General features: G+C 36.8%; 2 protein-coding genes across 2 annotated transcripts; both read right to left on the reverse strand.

Moving 5' to 3' along the window:
- Window positions 1–540: 540 nt before the first annotated feature.
- Window positions 541–7422, reverse strand: LOC120120877 (ubiquitin carboxyl-terminal hydrolase 3-like). The gene is made up of 9 exons (XM_039140394.1): window positions 7247–7422; window positions 6972–7103; window positions 6836–6874; window positions 6272–6377; window positions 5843–5901; window positions 5668–5742; window positions 1606–1654; window positions 1376–1452; window positions 541–910 (listed from the first exon to the last, which is right to left on the reverse strand). The coding sequence occupies exons 1-9, from the start codon at window positions 7316–7318 to the stop codon at window positions 806–808; spliced, it is 714 nt and encodes a 237-aa protein (XP_038996325.1). The 5' UTR covers window positions 7319–7422; the 3' UTR covers window positions 541–805.
- A 190-nt stretch (window positions 7423–7612) lies between these two features.
- On the reverse strand, window positions 7613–8146 carry LOC120120885 (AP2/ERF and B3 domain-containing transcription factor At1g51120-like). Its single transcript, XM_039140400.1, has one exon. The coding sequence runs from the start codon at window positions 8144–8146 to the stop codon at window positions 7613–7615; it is 534 nt and encodes a 177-aa protein (XP_038996331.1).
- Between the last annotated feature and the right edge of the window lie 14815 nt (window positions 8147–22961).

A 22961-nucleotide genomic window follows, 5' to 3' on the forward strand; every position in this document is an offset into this window, starting at 1 on the left:
AATATAATTTTAGCAATTTATCATTTTAAAATATTTTTAATTTTTATACAAAACAAAAATCAATATTATTAGAAAGATAAAACAGTCGACACTAACTTATTCAATAGATCAATATATTCTATACAAAGCTAAACCCTATCAAGTAGATAAAACAAACTTTCAGGCCTAAACAAGTGTCTTAAACTATGAACAAATCTATCTAATTTAGTGTTTTCAAAGATTTTGAGATGTAATGGTTTTAGTTTCATTTTGTGAATTTATAAGTATCGATAGTGGTTCATCTTTTTAGTTTAGATAAAGAGTTGTCGGAAACAATGATTAAAGAGAATATACTTGAAAATTAATCATCTTTCTAAATTATTTAATTTCAATGAAAAACAATAATTAATGATTTGTTTTTCAAATCAAAACCATGCATGTAATAGTAGGAAGATTTGTGCTCTTCCTCACCTACTGCATTGTTGATCTAAATCATTCTTTTTGTTGGTATGCAAAATAATATTTTAAACTTTTCTACATTTATTTAATGGCTGAACAATACAACCCATCACCTGAACCAAGAGTATAGGTTAAAGCCGATACAATACGTACCCGTCGGAACCAACCACTCTGGTTTTCCATTCAAACAGAAGCAGCACCTAATTTATTACTTAACAATCTGGGCTATGTATATATAAGTCGTAATGATGCACAGATGAAAGGCATACACAGAAAAAGATCATATGATATGCTTCGAGTATGCTTACAGTGACTGGCCATCTGAATTCTAATCTGTAGTTGTTTGAAGGAAATTGATAGCCAATAACTAAGATGTACTTGCCATTCCCGCTTTCTTATGAAGGGCAATGACATTGAAGTTGAGTGACTCTGGATTTTTCTGGATCATGCTCTTTACGACTTTCGCCGCATCCTGTTGTACGAGGAAGAAACGGCTATATTAGCCGTGATCATACGCTTATCTCCAGAAATTAACGAAAACATGTATTCAGAATGTTGAAACCAGCCATTCACACTAAACTTAGAGACGCATCAATATTCAATCACAAGGCTGAAACAGTAACCACTCGTCTTAATGCAAAGCGTTTTGCTTAGCAAAAATTAACACGAAGCAGACCAGAGGAGTTTGAGATGGATTGTGAAAGCAGAAGTTGATGGTTCAAACTAAAACTTGTTCAACCAGTTGGAACTCCTCAAATTCGAAGTTGAAAGAGAGAGATGAGCAAGGCACCACACTTCTTCCACTTTTAATTTAATGAGGGCATGACAGTCAAAAACTAAAATGAAATGTTAAAAGAATTCCATGTCTTAAAAGCAAAAATGTACGTTAGAAGGAAATAAAAAACACAAAAAAATGTTTCAAGTGGCTAGCACAAACCTGCAATAAGCTACTTGGCGAGGAAGCCCCATGCGAAATTGGTCCCGACTTTCTTCCATCAAGCTCATAAAGTTCCCCTACATTAATGAGAATCAAAGCACTGAATATAATTATATTTAAGACGTTCCAAAAGCATCTCTAATGATCAAAGAGATAGAGATGGCGTTTTCCTTCTTTTTTTTTGGGTTATATTCTGAAATGACAGAGAACTGGAGTAACTGAGTAAGTACCGTCGACACATGTGAAGCAGATAAAATGAGTGTTCACATTGTCTGATGCCTGACAAGGAAAATTGTTAAGAGAACAGAAGAAATGGGATTCGACCAAAAAGAAAAAGATATTATTAACCCTCATAGTACGTATTGCAAAGATTCATCAAGAAAGTAGCACAGCTTTGCTCTAAAATATTGCAGAATAATATGACTTTGATTTCATGATCTAAAATTGTTAGTTAGTGAGAGAAGCTCCAGCTCATAGTCACATGGATCGCGGTACGCTCCGGTACGGGAACGTGGAACGGGATCGCAATTCGCTAGGTCCCTAAAATTCGGTACGAGGGGCGGTATACTCATTTCGGATCGCTTCGGTACGATGTAACATATAAATTGGTACGATGTACCAGTTTCTTAGGTTACTATTTTTCTACATCAAATTTTATAAGTAACTTCAAGACTTTAAATATCTTAGAATAATTTCAATACTATAGATTTCATTCAGTAACTTCAATATTTCAAAGTTGAAAATAAATTTAACACTTCAAAAGTTACTTTTATACTAAAATAAAATTTTAGAGGGATCAAAAAGTAGGAAAAGAAATAATAATTGAATAAACTTAAAACAAGTGCACATGAATTCTAGTGTACGAAGAAATTTAACAAAGCACGTGAAAGTATAGTTTTAACATAATAAAAAACAAAAGCTACACAGCAAACAAAGCAGGAAAAGAAATAAAAAACAAAAGCTCAACCGACACAAATTCTCTCTGCAGGAGACGATGAACGCCCAGATCCAAGGTTAGTTTAGCCTAATTCATTATCTTCTTCAGCCTTAAACCGACCCCGTCGTTCCCCCATTTTCTCTCCCTCAAGCTCCTCTTTAACACTCGACGAAACCCAAAGCCTCCATGGCATCCGCCGTCCTACGCTCCGACGAGGAGCTAGGACTCCATCTGAACCCAAAACTCGTACCGAATCGCAATTTTGAAACGACTGGAACGCCTTCGTACCGCGTTTCGGATCGCATTGTACGGTACGTAGATCGTGGGCTGTTGAGCGATTTATGTAACTATGCTCCAGCTTCTCTCTAACCTAAGCGATTTCAAATTTCCAGGGGAAGACGGAGAGAGATAATATGAGTGACGTTTAAACAGCCTTCACCACCGTCTTCCGTCGTTAGCCGTCCACCGTCTGTCGCTTGTCGTCCACCATCCTCCGACCACCGCCCGCCACCGCACTCCGACTTCCTTTTGACGCTACTTTTCTCAAGGATCATCGTCTATCCACAGCGTTTTCATATTCCTAGTTTTTTTTATAGATTCCCCTTCAATCGGAGCAAATCTACTCGCCTTTCTCCGCCGATTTTCCCTCCAACAGTCTTCCGAGTTCGTTTCAACCGTTCCACTGTGCTCGCCGGAAGCTCGCGACAAAAACCCATGTACTCTACTGTGAATACCCACTGCCGTTCACCGGAAATCTTCCTGTGAAAATTCCGTCACTGTTCAGAGTTAATATATTTCCAGAACGCTGCTGTTGGCTCTGGGTTTTCACGTACGGAGGCATAAACTTCCCTAGCAAAATACTTCTCTAGTTTTTTCGTTCAAATTAAAACAGTTCGGAAGCCTCTGCATTCAAAAATGACGTCCAAGAAACACGAAACAGAGAAACGAGCTGAAACCTCAGCTCGCCAGACTAAGAATCGTCGTCAGTCCGAGATAGAAGAAAAGGAGATCGCAAAACCTTTGAAAAAACCAGATAATAAGGCGAATTGAGTGGATTTTATACTGTCGAAGGTGACTGAAGCGTAGCAACAAAATCAGAGAGATGGGCAGCAGACAAGGTTTGTGCAAAAATCAGAGGAGGCGAGGAAGAAGCAGAGTAGTACAGTGGCAGCGGAAAAATATGAGAGGATGGATTTGGTGACAAACAAGAATATGGATGATTAGTTGGTTGAAGCAAGGAGCGTGGAAGGGGCCATTGCGCAGATTTCTGTGGCGGAAATCCTTCCACAGGATTCCCACGTTTTTAATTACTGGTGGAAGAAAGATCATCCAAGAATCAACAATGGGTATAGAACTGGCTGCTTTACGTTATACATTGATAATTTATCAGAGAAGATCCATTGGAAGCGGTTTGGATCGTTATTTTGCCCATACGGTCAGGTTATTGATGCCTTCATTCCAACCAAAAGAAATTCAAAGGTGTTTCGTTTCGGTTTTATTCGCTTTTGCAACAATTGGAGAAGCCAGGAAAGCGATCTCAAAAATGAATGGCGCTCGCATTGATGGTAGTAAAATAGGAGTCTCTTTGGCTAAATACAACCCAAGACATTCTTTTTGGAGAAAGTCTTCGCCAGTTGCTCACCAAAGCCTGAGAGGGAAGTTGTTACAAGAAATAATCTTTGTACGGTAAACGGTGTTGTTGACGAAACGAAACTTCAAGTTTTGGAAAACTGTCTTATGGGTTGGTGCAAGAACTATACCAAAATCGGCAATATGGCTAGCCTAATGCAAGACAAAGGACTCAATGGCTTCTCATTGATGAGAGCAGTTGGGAATGTAGTTCTCATGTTATTTGAGGACTCTGCTACGTTGAGAAGGGTGAAGAATGAACAATCAGAGACTCTTGCAGAGTGGTTTTCCAGAGTGGAAGCTTGGCCAGAGAGTCTAGTGGTAAAGTGCCGACGAGTATGGGTAGTTTGCGAAGGGATTCCTTTTCACGCGTGGAATTGGGGTACTTTCAAGAACATTGCAGCTAGGTGGGGCAAATTATTAACAATTGATGAAAGCTCTCAGTTTCCTTCATCTTTTGATCGTGCAAGATTACAAATCCTCACGGAGACTAAAGTGAGAATTGATGAGTCCTTGAGTTTGAAGGTCGGTTCTAATTTTTTTAAAATCATCCTGCATAAAGTTGAGCTTTCTTTCAAACCAAACTCTTGGATACTTGAGGAAGTCGATGATTCTCTGAATCTGATTTGTTCTCTCGAGGCAATGTCGGAGAATTCTCTGTCAGGATCTTCAGTGTCATCCTCAGGTTTAAATTGCCCCGTCGAAGATGTTGCAATTGAAGGTCCCCACATAGAAAAGGTTTCACTCATAAAGAGCGTCAAAGGTGATGAAGATCCAAGCAACAAATTGGGTGAGGATGACATAACTAAAAGCGGACCTACCGATGTTAGGTTAGGAATGTCTCCTTTCCCTTGTTCAGATGCAGGGTTTCATTCAATGGAGGCTGTGGATCAATCAAAATTTAATATCGTGGAGCATCCAGTTAATAAATCAGTTGATCATTCTGATGGAGTTAGCCTCAGGGCCTCGTAAGATGTTCTTATGATGGGTCTCATTACTTCTCATGGTTTATCCAGTGACGCAATACAATTAAAGGAAGATACCCCAGTGGTGCCCCCTATCCCTGGGAAATTAAGGAAAAATCGTGTGGTGAAGAAATGCAAGACAAAAAAAAATAAAGAGCTCTGATTTAAGTGGCAAGGATTCATTGATTGAAGGGAAGGAAATGTGGTTTTGTTTCATTGAAGATAACTTATTGAGCTGATTCTTTTGGTGATTTTGATACATGTTGGTATTTTGTTGAGGTCCCTTCAGATACGGATGTTTTCGGTTTAATGGTTTTAGGTGTTGTTTTCATGTATGCTACGTCATTAACTGTTGGGTTGTTTTTTCTTTTGCTGGAGGTTTATCTTAGGTATAGGGTGATTGCCTCTAGATCTTTGTGGTCGAGAAGGCGAGAGTTTTAGGTGATGATGTTTTTTGTAATGGTGTTTATCCCCGTTTGAGGGTATTTCGTGTTTTCATATGTAATGGGTGTTTTATTCAATGAAATATGAGGTACTATATTCTTTCTTCCAATGTCCGTTAATATACTTCTTAGTATGTGGTCGAATACGAAGGGAGTTTTTAATGAGACCTCCAACTTCTATCAAAAAAAAAATATTGCAGAATAAAAACTTGACGTGCTATACAAATTTGTATCCTACTCTAACTTCACGATTTTCCAGTTTCATGTTAACGGAATCATGACATCATGTAGAAAAGAAATGCTTAAAAACGAATTTACCTCTGTTTCTCCAGCTGTAGCTGCTACAGCATGAGCAACTTCCATTTCATCTTCTTTCTCAAGAAATGTTGCACGCTTTAAAGCATACAACAATATGAAGTCAGCAATGAGAAATCGCAAAAGGAAAAGAATGCTCACGCGTGTACATGTGACAGAGAGAGGCAAGAAGTTAAACCTCCAACGGATCCATGCTTGCAGTTGATTTAAAAAATCTATCTAAATATGATCCCTCTTCTGAAAAAGAAAAAGGAAAAAATTGTTACCGGATGTTTTTCACAAAATAGGCTAATAGCTACCTAATACCCTTTTAGTTCAATGCTAAAAGGAAGCCTGGTCCTAATCCTGCATGGATTTAAGTAGGTTAGAGAACATCACCATGAAATTCAGTTTCTCATTAATGTCAGGAAAACAGAAAGAACCAATAAAGTTCCCACTCATGGAAACAGCATATATGTTTGACAAGAAGCAAGCTGAAATGTAATAATTAAATTGACACCGTACTGCATATAAAGTTATAAAACATTGTAACATTCGATGTGTCTCGACATGAATGTCAAAATAAGCATTCCTTGTCAATAAATGATGAATGTTAGACTAAACTTACGAAGCTTGATTTCAGAAGTGATGTTTCCAACACCGTGAAGAAGACCAATTGTTCCACATGCGTTTCCCACAGTTTGCTTCATGAAATACACTTTACTGCTAGCATCCTACAGTCAAAACAAAGAAGAGAAAAACATTCAATTAGATCGTACAAAGAATCTTTCATTTAAAGTTACCATCAGAAACTATTGTATTTATTCATTAGATTTCGGGAAAGATATGAAGGGGGAACAGAAAATTCTCAACTTATTTGTCCGCTCTCTTAATGGTGCTTTTCCATTTTCTTTTTGATTCTACTCCTAATTGGTTATTTGATGAACTCCATCATAAAATAGAGTGTCTACTCTCACCAACCAAATAAATTCACAAATTGAAATACTATCCAAACAAATACAGAACTATGTGGTTGACAAGGTGGATATCTATCGAATAAGGCGAGATCATAATCATCTATGAACATAAGGCCTAACTACACAAGCTTGCACAAATTCAGTTATAACAGTTTTATGGTCTAGTTATTTCTTATCAATCCGACAACAGTCTGAAAATACAGCATTGCACTTACTCTTTTCTCCTTGTCTTGCCGCAATCTCTCTTCTTCAGTCTGAAAAGATTCAAACCATATAAATAGACAACTTATTTTGATTTAGGAATATCAATTAAGTTAATTTTCAAGAACTAAAGTTTAAAATTGAACACACCTGAGAAGTAATTGGGAAAAGAAAAAGAACAGCAAGAACAGGCTGGGGAACCATTGCTAAGATTTCATCATCCAAGCCGTAAACATCGCAACACTCTGCTTCATCCACCGGAAGACCCAGACCCCAAAGAAACTGCAGAATACCCCAAAGATTCATAACCATCAATTTGTTAGAGCTTATTACTTATGTAAAAGTTCATATTTCTAAGGTCGGCACGAACTTTTCTATGAAAACAATGAGAAATTTGGGGGAGAAAAAGGAAAAATGAAAAGCACCTGGTTCATGACATCAGGGTTAGCTTCGAGAGGAACCCACCTCTTAGTAGAACTTCCCGCTGGAGTTGTCATTTTGCTTTTCTTGATAAAGAATGAGATTTTAATATTTCCGATGAATAGGGTTTCAGATTGGAGATTGAGAGAAAGCTGAACACTGGAGTCGATTAAAGTTTCAAGTTTTCTATTCTTTTTCTTTTAAATCTGATGAAGCAGACAATAAAAACATAAACTTTGTTTCATGGGCTCCTGGTGATGAAGGGCCCATTACTATTAATAGTCTAGGGTACAAAAATAAAAAATAGATGTTTTATGGTATTTTTAACCTATTTTGACTCCAAAAAGCTTCACCCCATTATTTTGATCCACTCATTCAGTTCCTTCAACATATGAACCGAATCCTTGTTCTCGTCCTTTGCCAACAATGTAGTTTTCTGGGACATTTCGATGTATACCTATCATATAAAACACCCCAATTTGTCCTGCTTGATCTGCATAACAACATCCATACAAGATGACAGTGTCTCCAGAATTTAAGTTCTTCATTTTAACAAAGTTTCTCCATCCTTTTTTGAAACGAAAGGCCTGGATACTACCCGAATACGAGTATCTAAAAGTCCAGGAAACATAATACTTGTCATAGAAAGTTACATCAATTGTATCACTTCCCGTTTGAGCTCCATTTCCTGAACTGTTTCCAAGTGTGGGAAAGTACTGCAATGCGTATTCCTTTGGGATATAAAATCCATTGGTGTTGATCACATCCGTTTGTGTCAGCTGCTGCTGGAATAACATCTTATATGAGAGCCAATTTGCGTTTATTAAGCCGCCTGGTACGGCTTTCCTTGCTTGATGTGCAAGGAAAGTGGTGAAATTTGATGAGTATGTTTTGTCCTTGATCATGTTCAGAATCTCGTTGTCCGAGTATCAGCTCTGGAATGATTTCTCCTGATGTGTGTTAATTATGTGGGGTAAGTTGAGGGGAGTGTTGCCTTCGGTTTTCTACAACTTGATTGTTGCTCGATCGTAAGCAATGGCAGCCTCATCCTCTATTCGATATGTTCCGAATCAGTATGCCTTATAATTGAAGGAAACTCTTGTGCCCCATTTACGATTTAGAAGTGGAAGTGTTGGAAATATAGACTACCAAATCACATTGTCAGTACTGAAAGGACAAATAAAAATAATGGACAAATGAATAACCGAAATTGTGTCATGGTGAAAACCATTGCCTTAGAAACAAATTCTCACCGATGTGTGTAATCGTTGCAATAGACGGATCATCCCCCGAGGTTAACACGGTTGTTCCGAGAATTCGTACACTCGAAACCGGGTGGACTTCTGGTTGTACCACATTGTACTTAGATAACTAAATTGGGTATTTACTATGAATTCCTCAACTAATGGGCTTTAAAACTCATCCCTCTCGACGAATCTAGGACAGTTTCCTATTTAACCCTTTGGTAAGCAGATCTACTAGGTTCCTTTCCGACTTCACATACTCTAAAGAGAGTACTCCATTCCTTATTAAGTGTATAACAAATTCATTCTTGTACGAATGTGTCTCTTCTTACCATTGTAAGCTTTGTTCTTGGCCACACATATCGTAGCTTGTGATTCACATAATAAGGAGACTAGAGGAGTCGATCTTCCTCACAATGGAATTTCAGCTAATAAATTTTTGAGTCATTTGGCTTCTTGCCTAGCTAAGTCAAGAGCTATAAAATCTGACTCCATAGTGGAATGAGCTATACAAGTTTGTTTCACCGATTTCCATGACATTGTTGCTCCACCTATAGTAAAATATACCTGCTTGTAGAGCTTACCTCATCATTATTAACAACCTAGTTGGCGTCACAATATCCTTCTAAAACTGCAAGATAGCCAACAAACTCAAGTTTCCAATCCATCGTACCTTTAGAATACTTGAGTAAGCGTCGAAGAGCAACCCAATGTTCACCACTTGGATTATGAGTATATTAAGTCTGCTCACAGCGTAGACAATATCAGGCTGAGTATAGTTCATTAAGAACATTAGGCTTCCAATTATTTTAGCATATTCAGTTTGGGAAACATTACTTCCTTTATTTTTAAAGAGATATATGATAGGGTCATAAGGAGTTCGAATAGGGACGACATAAAAACTGTCAAACTTTTTTAACACTTTCTCAATGTAATATGTTTGATTTAAAGAAAATCTCTTTTCAGTTTTTGTAACTTTGACTCCTAAGATTACATCGACTTCTCCCAAATAAGTCATTTCAAGTTTAGTATATAAGAAAACAAATTTTTTAATGGACTTAATGTTAGTACTGAAAATTAACATGTCATCAACATATAAACTTATGATGATGCAATCAGTACCAAACATCCTCGAATACATGCATGCATCTAAACCATTCACAAAAAAACCAAAACTCATAATAGTTTTGTGAAATTTCTCATACCACTGTTTAGGAGCTTACTTTAGGCCATAAAGTGACTTTTTCAGTCTACATACTTTGCCTTTCATGCCAGGTGCATCGAATCCAAGAGGTTGCTCCATATAGATCTCATAATCTAGATCTCCGTTCAGAAATACAATCTTTACATCCATTTGATGTACTTGCAACTTGTCAATAGAGGCTAGTACAAATAATGCACGGATCGTTGAGATTTTCTTTACGGGAGAATATGTATCAAAGAAGTCTAAGTCAAACTTTTTAGTGAACCCTTTGACAACTAGCCTTGCCTTGTATCGCTGGATCGAACCATCTGGTTTAAGTTTCTTCTGGAAGACTTGTTTGTTGTTGATTGGTTTAAATCCTCTAAGCAAGTCAACAAATTCTCAAGTATAATTAGACATTATTGATTCCAGTTCAGCATTAATAGCGTTTTTTTCTAGAAACTAGCATCAATAGATCTTATAGCTTCCTAATAAGTTTTAGGATATTCATCTAGTAGAAAAATTTGAGCTATATGATCAGATATTGAGTCTAACTCATTTATCTAAAAATAAAGAAAGTGATAAAGTCTGGTCCAAAAGATGTTTCAATTCTTTGTCTTTTACTTCTTCTAGGTTCAAACTCAATCTCTTGAGAACCCTAGCAACTACACTAGAAGAAGTAGATGGTAATTTTTCTATTTGTGTTTCCTCATTTAATCTATGTTTCTTTAGTGGAAAAGTATCTTCAAAGAAAACAACATCCCTAGATTCACAAATAGAGTAGTCTTGTAAACACATGAACCTATATGTGGCATTGTTTGTAGTATACCCTATAAACACTGCATCAACAATTTAGGACCGATGGTAGAGCTCTTAAACTCTGGTAAGCCCACTTTAGTCAGACACCCCTACACTATCAGTTATTGCACATTTAAAGCGTAATTTTTCCATAATTCATATAGAGTAGAATCTAATTTCTTGTGAGGTACTCGGTTCAAAATATGATTTGTCGATAGAATGACCTCCTATCGCATGTTGTCAGCTAACCCAGAACTTATCAATAATGGTTCATCATCTCTTTTAAAGTTTTGTTTTTTTCCTTTAAATTATATCATTATGTTGAGGAAAGTAGGGAGTAGAAGTTTCGTGAATTATGTAATTCTTCTCACACACCTCTTTTAAGAAATTTGATCAATACTCACCACCTCTATCAGATCTAACCTGTTTTATTCTCCTATCTAACTGATTCTCAACTTTTGTCTTATAAATAAGAAAGAAGTTCTCAACCTCATCTTTAGTTCTTAGGAGATACACTTTTGTGTGTCTCGAATAATCATCTACAAAAGTAATGTAATAGTATTTCCCTCCCTTATTTTCAGAGTTTCTAAAATCTGCTAGATTAGTATGTATAAGTTATAACAGTTCATTTTCTCTATAAGAAATTATCTTAAAGTGAGGTTTAGCATGCTTGGCTTCTACACAAATCTCACATTTGTTAAAGCTAATTATGTCTAGTTTAGGTAGAATATTCATTTTTATCAATTTCTTTAAAGAGTGAATATTCACATGTCCTAATCCAGTATGCCACATATCAATAGTCTCAATAGTGTAAGCAGAAGTGGTAGCTTTATTCTCATTTAAGTTGAGTTTCTATGATAAATAAATCCCCATTCTGAAAACATTTGCCAACACAATCACCGTTTCAGGAAAAAACAAGTTTATTTGCCTCAAAAACTAACTTAATGTCTTATTCAAAAGTCTGCCACTTAATAAATTTCTATGCAGGGAAGGTACATACAGAATATTGTTTAGGGCTAAGTTTTACCGGAAGTCAGCTTGAGTAAAACCTTGTCTTTGACTAGCACTTCAGAGTTGCTAGAGTTCCCCGTGTACACACGTTCACCTTTGTCCTCATCCTCAAACTCAGTGAAAAACTCATTCCTTGTGCAAAAATGTCTGGAAGCGCCGGTGTCCACGACCTATTCATCACTGTTCTCTACTGGATTAACCTTTAAAACCATCGATGCGATGACATTATCAACATTGTTCTCTGTAACATTTAGTTGTGGTTTGTTCTTATTCTAGCAGTTTGAGCAATGTTGCCATTGGTAAGCTTTGTGACCAACTAGAATGCAAACATAATGCTTGAAAACTTCCCTTAAGCTTTGGGCTTCCCTGGTTTCTTGAAGTTAGTGCCTTTCTGGGGTTTCGTCTTCTTGTTTTAATTTCCTCTTTTCGCGGTCTTTTTGAATTTAGACTCTGAGGTAGCACCAGACTCAACCAAGTTAGCTTTAAAGGAAAAATAACCAATATAGTTTGTAACATTATATTTCAAACAGTTAGCATCCTCTATCTCATCTGTTTCTCAAGCGAAATATCCTCTTTTTATGGTTGAGAGAGTTATGACAATTGGACCAGGACTTGGGCAGCTTCTCGATTAGGACATTGTCTTGCAACACCTCGCACATTTGCATCCCTTCAGCAATAATGTTAGATGCCATCTTTTCGTAATCATGGACTTGATCCATAATCTACTTGTCATCGATCATCTGGAATCTCAGTCACTCACCAACGATGTACTTCTTGATGCATGCATCAATAGCGCCATATTTTTTCTCAAACGTGTCCCAAATTGTATTGGCACTTCTTTCTTTGAGGAAAATATCGAAGAGCTTGTTCGACATATGGCTCAGAAGATGTCCTTGCATCATCTTGTTATCTTTCTTATACGTTTCAACAGCAGCGATGATAGCAGAAGTAACGGTAAAAGTAGCGACAACATTGGGTAAAGCCTCTTCACCAGTAGAGGTAGTATCAGGTGCAACTGAACTTTCCGTCGGAGTAAAAGGTGGTGGTGGCTTCAACAACACATTGTCCAAATCAAGCTACTCAAAGAAAATTAAAATGCGTTGGGACTACCTTCGATAATTGGACCCATCCAATGCATCAAGTTTTGAAAGATTGGGAATCAACTTGCTCAACGGTGTCGACAATTTGCATTAAGAATTTGTTTCTAAATTGTTGGAAATATAACTATACAATCACACTTCTAGCACTAACAGGACAAATAAAAACAATGAACAATTGAAATCATGTCGTGGTGAAAACCATTACCTTAAAACAAATTCGCCCTGATGTGAATAATCGTTGTAATAGGCGGATTGTCCCTCAAGGTTAACACGATCGCTCCAAGAATTCGTACACCCGAAATTAGAGTGACTGCTGGTGGTACTGCTCTTTGATAGCCACGAGCCACAACCTCAACCATGAGCACGAGACGAGACAGGCAGACAGCGGCGGCAACGGCATGCGAGATTGTCCTTGTTCTATGGCACTTAACAAAGGAAGGAAGAATGAACACTATAAATACCTAAGCTCAGTGGTATTTCCCACTCAATGTGGGATAGTGTTTAACGTATTACTAAAAAAAGCACCCTCTTTTCATTGAATCAGTTATTCATGTAATTATAAAAATTTTCAACCAGATAATAAAGAACAAACTTACCATTAAAAATTCTTAGCTTTTAATTCTTGAAGTTTTGGTTGGTAGTGGGATTACCTGTTGGTAATGCTCAATCCCACATAGTATTGGAAATACTATTGGGAATGGGTATTTATGGTTTGGATTTCACACTTTCTTGTTGAGTAAAAGAGAATAACGGGGACTCTCACGCACCGCCGCCGCCGCCGTCCGTCTCGGCATGCACGACTCTGCTCGTGTTCGTGGTTGTGGTAATACATGTCTTCGACACGTCCACGCGGATACTATTTTTTTAGAGAAAATTCTTGAGGAATTTCTCTTTGAAAGAAACAAATGGAAAAATGAAAGATTTCAACTGATATTTATAGGCTGCTGAGACTGTTTAAATTTAAATGATAACAGCTGGTTTATGAGAGTTATCAGAAATTAAACAGCTTTTCCTAAATTAAATCAAAAACGTTAAGATGTATCTGGACTGATTTCTAGCTTTGTACAAAGGGGACAAGCTGTTAATATCAAGAGTTACAGGAGTTATTTGATTTAATTCCAGGGGTTACATGATATAATTTTGGGAGTTATAACAGCTGAATAATGATGCAATGAACCTGAACTATTTCTGAGTCAGGTTCATCTAGACGTTTCAGCTGTTATAAAGAAGAGATTTAATCCTAAAATTTTATGGACGATTTTAACCCTATTTCTAGCCGATAAATAGAGAGCTATATTCATTTTCTCAACTCACTCTCAACATTTCAAAATTCACTCTCCAAGTGTTTTCTAAAGTTCTCTCTATGTGCTTTCTATAAGAAGTGCAATACCATCAGTAGTCCACTCTAGTTTCAGGTGTATAAATTCGGAGCGACCGTGTTAACCTCGGGGGACGGTCCACCTACTGCAGCGATTACACACATCGGAGCAAATTCGTTTCTAAGGCAGTGGTTATACCACGACATGGTTTGCTAATCTATTCTTTTTCAATTATTGTTTATCTTTCCTGTCAGTGTTAACAGTGTGGTTTTGCAGTCTAATTTACCAACAATTTAGAAACGAATTCAAATATACTGCAATCATGTCAACACCTTTGACCAAACTGATACCCGATCTTTCCAAGCTCGATGCACTTGATGGAAAGAATTATAGAAGGTGGTCCTAAAGAATCCTGATATTCTTCGAGCAACTTGATCTTGACTACGTGTTGCTCAAGCCACCACCTACCATGCCACCAACCCCAACTACCGGTAATGATGCTGATGTGGTCCTCAATGATGATGCCCTAGCAATTGCCGCTGCTGCACTCGCTACCTACGAGAAGTACGAGAAAGACAACAAAACAGTGCGAGGACATCTGCTTAGTCACATGTCAAATAATTATTTGATATGTTCCTTAGAGAAAGGAGTGCCAATGAAATATGGGATACTCTCGATAAAAAGTATGGTACGGACGATGCTGGCATCAAGAAGTACGTTATCGGCGAATGGCTCAAATTCCAGATGATTTATGACAAGCCGATAATGGATCAAGTCCATGACTATGAGAACCTAGTTGCTGACATCATCGCCGAATGGATGCAAATGTGTGAGGTGCTGCAAGCCAATGTTCTCATTGAGAAGTTGCCCAAGTCTTGGTATGACTACCGTAACTCTCTTAAGCATAAGAAGAGAAATATTTCGCTTGAAGAGCTCGTGGGCCATATGAAGATTGAAAAAGCCAACCGTTTAAAAGATAAGCTTACTAATTCTATGAGTAATTTATCTTTTAGAGCTAACTTGGTTGAGTCTAAATTTAAGAAGATCATGAAACATGGGAATCAAGACAAGAAGACAAAACCTCATAAGGCTAACAACTTCAAGAAGTCAGGAAAGGCCAAACCTGAAGGAAAGACGCTCAAGTGCTATGTCTGCTGTTTACCCGGCCACAAAGCTTACCAATGCCAAAATCGCTCAGACCGCTAGAATGAAAACAAGCCACATATGCATGTTGTAGAAGAAGATGATGAGATCATTACTACGGTGGTCTCAAAGTCAATCTGGTGGAAAACAGTTCGGAATGGGTTGTTGAAACTGGCGCTTTAAAGCATTTCTGCTCAAGGAAGAGTTTTTCACTGAATTCAAGGATGGGAATGTAGGTGAACGTGTGTACATGGGGAATTCTAGCAGCTCTGAAGTGCTAGACAAAGACAAGGTTTTACTCAAACTGACCTCTGTAAAACTCTGGCTTTAAATAATGTTATGTATGTACCTGCCTTGCGTAGAAATTTGATAAGTGGTGGGCTTCTGAATAAGGCAGGCATTAAGTTAGTTTTTGAGGCAAATAAACTTGTACTTTCCCGAAATGGTGATTATATTGTGAAAGGGTTTTTAAGCAATTGTTTATTTGTCATAGAAACTCATTTAATGAAAATAAAGCTACCACTTCTGCTTATATTGTTGAATCCATTGATATGTGGCATGCTAGATTAGGACACGTGAATATTCATTCCTTAAAGAAATTAACAAATATAAATGTTCTGCCTAAACTAGACACAACTAGCTTTAACAAATATGAGATTTGTGTGGAAGCTAAGCATACTAGTCCTCACTTTAAAACTTGTTTCTAATAGAAAGACTGAATTGTTAGAACTTATTCATACTGATCTAGCAGATTTTAGAAACACTGAAAGTAAAGGAGAAAAACACTACTACATAACTTTTGTAGATGATTATTCAAGATATGCAAAAGTTTATCTCCCAAGGACTAAAGATCAAGCTGAAAACTTCTTTCTTATTTATAAGGCAGAAGTTGAAAATCAGTTAGATAGGAGAATCAAACGGGTTAGATCTGATAGAGGTGGTGAATATGAATCTAATTTCTTAAAAGATATTTGTGAAAAGAATGGCATAATTCATGAAACTTCAGCCCCCTATTTTCCTCAAAAGAATGGTATAGCCAAAAGGAAAAATAGAACTTTAAAAGATATGATGAATTCTTTACTAATAAGTTAAGGGTTATCTAATAACATGTGGGGGGGAAGTCATTCTATCGTCAACTCATATCTTGAACCGAGTTCCTCATAAGAAATTAGATTCTACCCCATATGAATTGTGGAAAGGATACACTCCTAATTTACAATACTGAAAGTGTGGGGGTGTCTGGCTAAAGTGGGTTTGCCAGACTTTAAGAAGTCCACCATCGGACCTAAAATCGTTGATGTAGTGCTTATAGGGTATGCTACGAATAGTGTTGTATACAGATTCATGCTTTTACAAGATTATTCTATTTGTGAGTCAAGGGATGTGTTTTCTTTGAAAATACTTTTCCTTTAAAGGAACCGAGAATAAATATTGAAACACAAATAGAATATATTCCATCAACTTCTTCTAGTAATCCTGCTAAGGTCTTCTGAAGAAATTGTTTTTGAGCCTAGAAGAAGTAAAAGGCAAAGAGTTGAAACCTCTTTTGGACCAGACTTTATTACTTCCTTTATTTCTGAAATAAATGATTTAGACTCCATTTCAGATCCTATAGCTCAAATTTTTCTGTTAGATGAGGATCCTAAAACTTTTGAAGAAGCTATAAGATCTATCGATGCTAGTTTTTGGAAAAGCACTGTTAATGATGAACTAGAATCGATAATGTCTAATAATACTTGGGAATTAGTTGACTTGCCTAAGGGATTCAAACCAATCTCCAACAAATGGGTCTTTCAGAAGAAACTAAGGCCAGATGGTTCAATTCAGCGGTACAAGGCAAGTATAGTCGTCAAAGGGTTCACTCAAAGGTTTGGTTTAGACTACTTTGTACATACTCTCCCGTTACAAAAATCTCAACGATTCGTGCATTATTTGCACTAGCCTCTATTCATAAGTTGCAGGTACATCAAATGGATGTTAAGACTGCTTTCTTGAATGGAGATCTAGATGAGGAGATTTACATAGAGCAACCACTAGGTTTTGAAGCACCTGGTATGGAAGGCAAAGTCTGTAGACTCAAAAAGTCACTCTATGGACTTAAGCATGCTCCTAAATAGTGGTATGAGAAATTTCATAAAACTATTCTTAGTTTTAGTTTTGTTATGAATGGTTTGGATTCTTGTGTGTATTCGAAGATTTTTGACACTGAATGTGTTATCATAAGTCTTTATGTTGATGACATGTTAATTTTCAGTTCTAACATTGAGTCCATTAACAAAGTTAAAAATTTCTTTTCCATTAAGTTTGAGATGACAGATTTGGGAGAAGTAGATGTAATCTTAGGAGTCAAAGTTACCAAAACTGAGAAGGGATTTTCTTTATGTCAAGCACATTATATAGAGAAAGTGCTAAAGAAATTTGACAATTTTAACGTCGTCCCTGTTAGAACTCCTTATGACCCTAGCATACATCTAGTTAAGAATAAAGGAAGTAGCGTTTCCCAAATTGAATATGCTAAATTAATTGGGAGCTTAATGTTCTTAATGAACTATACTCGGCCTGATATTGCTTATGTTTGTGAGTAGACTGAGTAGATATACTCATAATCCGAGTGGTGAGCACTGGATTGCTCCTAAACGCTTACTGAAGTATCTTAAGGGTACTTTGGATTGGAAACTTGAGTTTGTTGGCTTTCCTGCGGTACTAGAAGGATATTGTAATGCCAATTGGGTTTCTGATAATGATTAGGTAAGCTCTACGAGCGAGTATGTTTTTACTTTGGGTGGAGCAGCAATCTCGTGGAAATCATCAAAGCATACTTGTATTGCTCGTTCTACCATGGAGTCAGAGTTTATAGCTCTTGACCTAGCTGGGCAAGAAGCCGAGTGGCTCAGAAGCTTGTTAACAGATATTCCGTTGTGGGGAAGACCGACTCCTCCAGTTTCATTGTTGTGTGATTCACAAGCTGCGATATGTGTGGCTAAGAACCAAGCTTACAATGGTAAGAAAAGACACATTCGCATAAGACATGAATCAGTTAGACACTTAATAAAGAATGGAGTGCTCTCTTTAGAGTATGTGAAGTCAGAAAGGAACCTAGCAGATCTGCTTACCAAAGGGTTAAGTCGGAAGCTGGTCCTAGATTCGTCGAGGGGGATGGGTCTCAAGCCCATTGGTTGAGGAATTCATGGTTGATACCCAACTTAGTTATCTAAGTTCCATGTGTTCAAACGAAACCATGGAAAGACTCATATTGCACATTCCTACTTCATATCCCTATGACGAATAATGTGCATGCCCAGGATGAGCTTAAGTGCTCTTAATAAATTCATAGCCCAGGCTTTGGGTGGTCTTAGTGAGAAAGACTTGATGAATTTACCGATTTTGGCTGAATATCTATTCTTAATAAGTTCATATGGGTATTCCTAAGTGAGAAGGAAATAATGAACTTACCAACAGAAAGGTTGAGTTTTGTTAAACTCTTAATAAATTTAAATCCAAGTATTTGGATGGTTCTAGTGAGAAGGACTTATTGAGTTTATCGATAAATGAGGTTGAATATTTATTCTTAATGACTTCTTAGCCCAGAGTTTGGGTGGTTCATTTATAATGAACTTGAAGAAAGTCACCATACTCTTTGTGAGGTTGAGCTTTTATAAAAGCTCTTAATTATTTCATATCCCTGTTAAGGGTGGTTTATATCGAGATAAACTTGATGAAATAACCTATGTAAGTGAGAAGGGTTAGTCGCCTTCTATGAAAAATGTTGGGCTATTTTTTTAGCACACTTACTAGAATCCTGAGGTAAGATGGCCAAATATATACTTTTGTATATATATATATCTTACACATCGAGGACTCAGGTGGATGAAGGGGTTAGTTGTGTGTTATGAGTTTACCCCCATCTTAGAAAGTTCCATACTAGTTTCACTTATCTAAGAGAATGATTGCTCATTATCACTATGTACTAGTTCCAGATACATTCACTAGTTCTTAAGCAACTAATCTCGCTATTGCTCTTCTGGAAAGTTTGTTTTCGAGTTTCAGAAGAATTCTTTCGCATTAGTGGGGGAATGTTGGTAATGCTCAATCCCACATAGTATTGAAAATAATATTGGGAATAGGTATTTATGGTTTGGATTTCCCACTTCCTTGTTGAGTGAAAGAGAACAAGGGGACTCTCGCGCACCGCCGTCGTCGCCGTCGTCTCGTCTCGGCTCGGCATGACACGTCACGGCTCAGCTCGTGGTCGTGGTCGTGGTAAGACGTGCGCAGATACTATCTTTTTAGAGAAAATCTTGAGGAATTTCTCTTTGAAAGAAACAAATGGAAAAATGTGAAAGATTTCAACTGATATTTATAGGCTGCTGAGGACTGTTTAAATTTAAATGATAACAGCTGGTTTATGAGAGTTATCAGAAATTAAACAGATTTTCCTAAATTAAATAAAAAACGTTAAGATGTATATGGACTGATTTCCAGCTTTGTACAAAAGGGACAAGCTGTTAATATCAGGAGTTACAAGAGTTATTTAATTTAATTCCAGGGGTTACATGATATAATTTCGGGAGTTATAACAACTGAATAATGATGCAATGAACCTGGACTATTTCTGAGTCAGGTTCATCTAGACGTTTCAGCTGTTACAAAGAAGAGATTTAATCCTGAAATTTTATGGACGATTTTAACCCTATAAATAGAGAGCTATATTCAGCTTCTCAACTCACTCTCAACATTTCAGAATTCACTCTCCAAGTGTTTTCTAAAGTTCTCTCTGTGTGTTTTCTGATCAGAAGTGCAATACCATCAGCAGTCCACTCCAGTTTCGGGTGTACGAAATTCGGAGCGACCGTGTTAACCTCGGGAGACGGTCCGCCTACTACAGGGATTGCACACATCGGGGCGAATTCGTTTCTAAGACAGTGGTTATACCACGACACGGTTTACCAATCTGTTCTTTTTCAATTACTGTTTATCTTTCCTGTCAGTGCTAACGGTGTGGTTTTGCAGTCTATTTTACCAACATTACCTACAAACATTACAATTCTGTAAATCACATTTATGATGAAAGTTTAAAAAATTACCAATGATATTTTGGGTCAAATCAGTAGAATTGGATTTTTTGGTTACAAATAAAGGGGCTACATTAGCAGCGAGTGAGTCTTCTTCTGCATAGCTCCATGTCCAATTGGAGGAGACGTTGAATTTCAGTAGGTGGGAAACTCAAATCGTAAAGCACAGTAGACTCCGAATGACCAAGTCGGGCAAGCCCATTGGCAATACGGTTAGCTTCGTGGCTAATGTGAGTAATTCTAATGTTCCACTGCCGACGGAGGAGACCCCGGATTCTGCGGATAAGGACCGGTTCAAAGGTCGTCGTTGGAGAGGAAAGGATTTTGACTGTTTCATGGCAATCCATTTCGACTTCTATTCATCTGTAACCTTTTTTCCAAGCGATATTCAAACCGTCCGTAAACAAAAACTTTGAGAATATGTTAACAAATTATTTTCTACCCTCATTAATTTTCTTGTACATATTTCCTTGACATGTTTTCATACTGCACTCGTTAGAGGGAACTTGTAGCTCAAAGCGTTGAAACTAAGAAAGCATTCATAGCGAATTTATTGAAAGTCACGTGTACACATTATATATCTGTTGATGTCAACTCAAGTATTTAATCTTACAATTAAGATTTTATCCTTTAAAACAATTACTCCTTTTATCCAAATTTATATATCTATCGATTTGGTTTTTGGATTAAAATACATATTTTATAATAATTCGTCAAAATGCTGCACGTCAGCTGAGTTCGGTAGAAAATATTTTATTATCATTGACTCCCCACGGTCTGCACACGAAATTTTGGGAATTATATATTCCATTCTAGTTGGCTAAAGATCCTTCACACTTTGTGATTCAATCAATGTAATTTGATTTGATATAGTTGATCATTTATGTTAAAATATAATTAATTTAATTGAAATATATTTAAATTTAATTTAAAAACGAATTGAAATCAAATTAATAAATATATTATTATTAAATATTAAAATTATCATTATACAAAAATACATGGTTGCATGGGAATTAGAAGATGTGAGAATTTGGGAGAGCTGTAATTCAATGACTTGAAAATCTCTGTTTGTCTGGAATTCAATCTTTCCCTACTGAACCATAAATACTTCCAAAATTGTATGTACGTATGCAACACGTTAGGTCTTCAAAAGACCTCCACGTGTATCAAATAATTTCCTTAAAATCTACAAACACTGCTGATAAGAAGGAAAATTTAGATGTTAGATTTCGTTTTAAACGTGTCAATTTATATCATATCATATATCATACTTATCACTAACTCACGAAGGCTTTTTCATTCATTTATGAACACGTTACGACATGTTTATGAAAACAATAAAACAACTCATTACAAAATGATTCATATATATCTTCTAAATTTTTTTTATATATGTGACCAATTTTATGAAGGTGGATAAATTTTATTTAATTACACTAATATAACTGAATCTTTTTCGTGTGTGTATGTAATTATTTAATCTGAAAATCAGTTTTAACCCCACTTACAGAAAGAAAAATTCCAAATAACCTAATAAAAATAAATATTGTAACTTTTCATTAGTGTGCATGGTTTACCCACTTAGGTAAATGGAAACGAACGAGGAAAAGCACCCACTACACTTTTGGTGCTTTGCATGATTGCATCAAACTATATAGGATCGGCTGAAAAGATAAACACCACACCTCCTCAGTGCGTAACATCTTTTCTTTTTCTTTCGTAAATAATTGGCTCACCTTAGATTCTCACAATTTAAACACACACGTGTATATATATATATATATATATATATACCAACTACTACAAAAAGAGAGAAATTAAAATGTGCTTCAACATGCATAACAGTATAAGGTTCGAAACATTTTTTTTATAGGAATTGAAGGCCTCTTTTAAAACTCCATTCTTGATTAAAGGAGCTTGTAGAGAAGCTCGTTAATCAGCGGAAGGAGGAAAATAGTGCCTTAAGATTTCATTAACCAAAAGAAATTACATAAGATGCAACCAGATAAACACCCCCAACATAACCAAAAAACCAAAAAACAATCGAAGACATCCCTAAACAACAGAACAAGCTCAACCTAAACCATCAAAGGTACTAACACAATCTTAATTTTGGCTGAGCTGTAAACCAATCTAGCAACAGCAAAGAAGACTTAACGCCTAAATAATTCATGGAATACAACACAAAACAGTACAACAAAATGCCTGAAACAATGAACCAAACCCCTCCTAAAGTAACTTGACTGCCGCCAAATTACAAGACCTAGGAATAAGCTCCAGCAAATTTGGAGGGCTTGGATCTGTAGATACTATGGAAGAACCCATCGTCCTGCCTTCCTCAATATCAACTGACTCATTCCATAGAAACCAAATTCTAACACAAAAGCCATGAGCTTCCACTATAAGAGAACCAAAAGCTAGCTTCTAAAACACTCTAACCGCCTTTCAACCACTTATTGCTCATCTTGTCCTCAGAGACCATCCAAACCTCCAACTTCATTCAAAAAACTTATGCAAATCACCTGTAACTAACCACTCTTCCATTGCAACAGTGTTCTGAAATCATAAACACTTGTGAGCCTTCAAGGTCAGTCCAAATTTCCTCGCGTTGCACCTTCTTCTGATTATTCTTATTCCGGCGTTATCTAGACTTCCTATGGGGAGCCGAATATTTCTCTTCAAATAATTGAATAGAGTTATGTTTATTGTTTATCCCCTCATGAGCTCTTTGGTTCTGTCTGGAATTGTGCGAGAGAGAAACGTCCCTCAATTGTGATGACATACAAAGGCTATGGCCAAAATCCTTACAAGTAATCCCCGATTTGGGTTTTCCAACCACCCGTTCAA

Source organism: Hibiscus syriacus, unplaced genomic scaffold (genome assembly GCF_006381635.1).
Source record: "Hibiscus syriacus cultivar Baekdansim isolate YM2019G1 unplaced genomic scaffold, ASM638163v2 tig00110348_pilon, whole genome shotgun sequence".
NCBI classification, from domain to species: domain Eukaryota; kingdom Viridiplantae; phylum Streptophyta; class Magnoliopsida; order Malvales; family Malvaceae; genus Hibiscus; species Hibiscus syriacus.